Raw genomic sequence first — 3,124 nt, forward strand, 5'->3', positions numbered from 1 at the left:
ATTTGCCAAAATATAGTTGGGGGTTGAAATGAATAACTATGTCCACTGCCTCCTTTCTATTGGCTAGGTCAGTGGAATATTAAAATAATTCAGCCGTAAGATAATTAATGTTATGCATGATTTCTAATAAATCAATAAGAATATCAATTCTTTATACATTTAGTTGTACAAGAAAATGATTGTAAATAATTAAAGTGAGCTAAGAAAATGGGCCCCACTAAATCCCACTATATATTATATAAAATATAATTAAAAAATTGATTCAAATATATCAAAATACATTAAAAGAGAGTTTTTCATTGAGTAAGGTGATGTATGATATGAGTAATTTCCAATGGGTGAATTATTTTATGGATTTGGGATAAAAAGAGAATTTTGAAATCTTGAATTATGGTGTGGATTTGGAATAAGAGGTGGATTTCCAAAATATGGGGTGTTTTGTTGATTTGGGATACAAAGAGGACTTCCATCATTTTGCATAAAATTGGAGCATGTGTTATGTTGATTGAGGTTCATTTTCAAATGAAATGTGTACACAAAAAAATTAAAATTAAATAAAATAAATTGGTCAAATTTAGACTAGATGTGAGTGAAAAATGTGATAAAATAAATTACCTATTTATACTACTAAAAAATATTACCGTTATTTTATTGTTGTTGCAATCTTATCATTCCAAAATGAAATCAATATCCTGAAATCAAATTAGTTATTATTGTAGTTTTTTAAGATTGCGGACAGGTTTTGAATCATCACTTCCTAAAATGTTGCGGGCAGGTTTTGTATAAACCCAGTTTTTTAAGGATCAAAGAATTGTACGAAGTTAAATCATTTTTGTTGCTGAACTTATTTCTCACAATTTTAACTAAAATTGTGAACCTTTTGTTTCAATATCTTTTGTTGCATTAAACCTTACTGTATCAATTGCAATTAATTTCAACATTTGGTAGTATTCATTACTATATTTTAAAACAAATGAGGTTCTGGTATTTCTTTTACATGGTTTATGTATTATGGTTAAATAATCATTTATTATGAAGATTAATATTTGCGCTTTTATACCTCAAATTAGTAACAGATTGGAAAATTTCATCCATTACTAAATAAATATATTTTTATTTCTTATGTTCAAAATCTCAATGATAAATGGAATGTTTATTCGTAACATTAACAATGGAATGTTTATTATATATCAATAAATTGTAAAAATATTTTTGTATTATATTTTTTGATTATTTCCTTAATATAGTATACAAAAAAATTAAGCAAATTATATTACTATAAATTAATAATATTTTACTTTATTATGTCCCAAACTGGAAAAAGTTATTTGTGGAAATTTTTTGAACTCATTTATTGATCATTTAACATCCATTACATTAAAAAAAACTCTTATGCAATAAATTTGTGTACGTTGATCCAACTATAATATATATATATATATATATATATTATATATTATATATATATATATATATATATATATATATAAAACAAAAAATATAGGGTTAAATACACTTTACCCCCCTGTAATGTTAGCGAGTTTAGGGTTACCCCCCTGGTAAAGTTATTTTTTCAATACCCCCCTTATGTTATGTAGATTCCTTCATAGAACCCCCTAATATCCAGGTGGCATGGAATCTTGGTTTTTTATTTCAGACGTGGCTTTTTAATTTTTTTATTTTCACATGTGAATCTTCATTAGGTCTCCAGCATGGCATAAACTAGAAATTAGGGTTCCAAATCCATCCCTCTCTCTCTCTTCGTGAAATCCATCCCTATCCCAAATCCATCCCTCTCTCTCTTCGTGAAATCCATCCCTACCCCAAATCCATCCCTCTCTTCATCTTCGTCCGTGTCCCCTTCATCTGGGTTATGGGTGGCAGCAAGGCATCTTCCACGAGTGAAGTTGGAAACGGCTTACCAAGATGTGGATGCAATGAAACCATGAAGTTGTTGGTCTCCAAGTCAATTGAAAACCCCGGTCGCAAATTTTGGAAATGCAGGAATTATATGGTGAGCAATTTTGAAGCATTTTATTATTTTGAGTTTGATTTCGAAATTAATTGTTGGTGGTGTTTGTCTCAAATTGCAGAATGGGTGCGGTTTATTTTTGTGGGATGATTTGGTCAGTGAGTTTGCAGTGAAAGAAACCAATCCGTCCGGATGCCGCCAATGTGAAGTCAACAAGGCTTATTTGATTGAATTTGCTAAAGAGATTGTTGAGGAGATAGATTGCAGAGTCGGAAAGCTTAACAAGTTAGAAAAACTGAAGAAAAAGATTGCAATGGAAAAGAGGAAAAATTTATGGTTAATGTTTGTAATTGGTCTGTCATGGATGTTGATAGCAGCTATGGTTAAGTTAGTCTAATGAGTCTGTCATGTAATTGTTATGTCATTATTGTTTTTCAGCAATGTAATGTTGAACTTGTAATGTGTTCATTAATGAAATGTAATTTGTTCATCAATCTTAAACTGTCAGTGCAGCATCATTATTTGATTAAACTTTCAGCATTCAATCTACCAATAATGACAGAAAAAAGTTATATCATAATGAAAGAGCAAAATTGCAAAATCATCAGAAAACTACAGAACAATTTTATAGTCAGTAATTCTAAAGAAAATATGACATAGTAAACATATAAATAAATTGAAATATATTAATGTAGTCTATCTCTTAAACTTTTTCAGTGCAGAATTCAAGGTGAATGTAATTAAATACTTTGGCTTTTTCTTTAGGTCCTGCAGAATTCATGGTTTTGTTGTAAGATTAGTGCACAGACTAGCCATGGCTCTCTGCAGAATTCACAGTAAGTGCATATGTTTGTTACAAAAGGATTACAAAATACATGTCTTCAAAGATCAGTTGGCATTACAAAAGAGTTTTCCAAAAGGATTACAAAATACATAGCAGAAACATAATAATCAGTCCCTCATTTTGAAGTGGGTATGTCTTCATTTTCTGGTAGGGTAATTGGTTTGTCACTAGATATTCCTTCACCTGTTATGGGTCTTTTAAACCAACTCAACTTGATCCTCTCACTTTGCCTTCTTTTGATGATAGGTTTTTTTTCAACCCTTTTTCTGGATTGTTTTGTGATTGAGGCAGCCACACTAGATCCTGTT

At 30.0% G+C, this 3,124-nt stretch overlaps 1 protein-coding gene across 1 annotated transcript; it reads left to right on the top strand.

Moving 5' to 3' along the window:
• The first annotated feature begins 1,653 nt into the window (after nucleotides 1-1,653).
• On the top strand, nucleotides 1,654-2,369 carry LOC127104716 (uncharacterized). The gene is made up of 2 exons (XM_051041883.1): nucleotides 1,654-2,014; nucleotides 2,094-2,369. The coding sequence occupies exons 1-2, from the start codon at nucleotides 1,874-1,876 to the stop codon at nucleotides 2,367-2,369; spliced, it is 417 nt and encodes a 138-aa protein (XP_050897840.1). The 5' UTR covers nucleotides 1,654-1,873.
• The last annotated feature ends 755 nt before the right edge of the window (nucleotides 2,370-3,124 follow it).

This window comes from Lathyrus oleraceus, chromosome 7 (assembly GCF_024323335.1).
Source record: "Lathyrus oleraceus cultivar Zhongwan6 chromosome 7, CAAS_Psat_ZW6_1.0, whole genome shotgun sequence".
Classification (NCBI taxonomy): Eukaryota; Viridiplantae; Streptophyta; class Magnoliopsida; order Fabales; family Fabaceae; genus Lathyrus; species Lathyrus oleraceus.

What these genes read in the sequence shown, in the direction of transcription:
- LOC127104716 (XM_051041883.1), top strand. Translation starts at nt 1,874, where the DNA reads ATGGGTGGCAGCAAGGCATCTTCCACGAGTGAAGTTGGAAACGGCTTA. An exon ending in GGAAATGCAGGAATTATATG is followed by an intron (nt 2,015 to 2,093) that starts GTGAGCAATTTT and finishes CTCAAATTGCAG; the next exon opens with AATGGGTGCGGTTTATTTTT.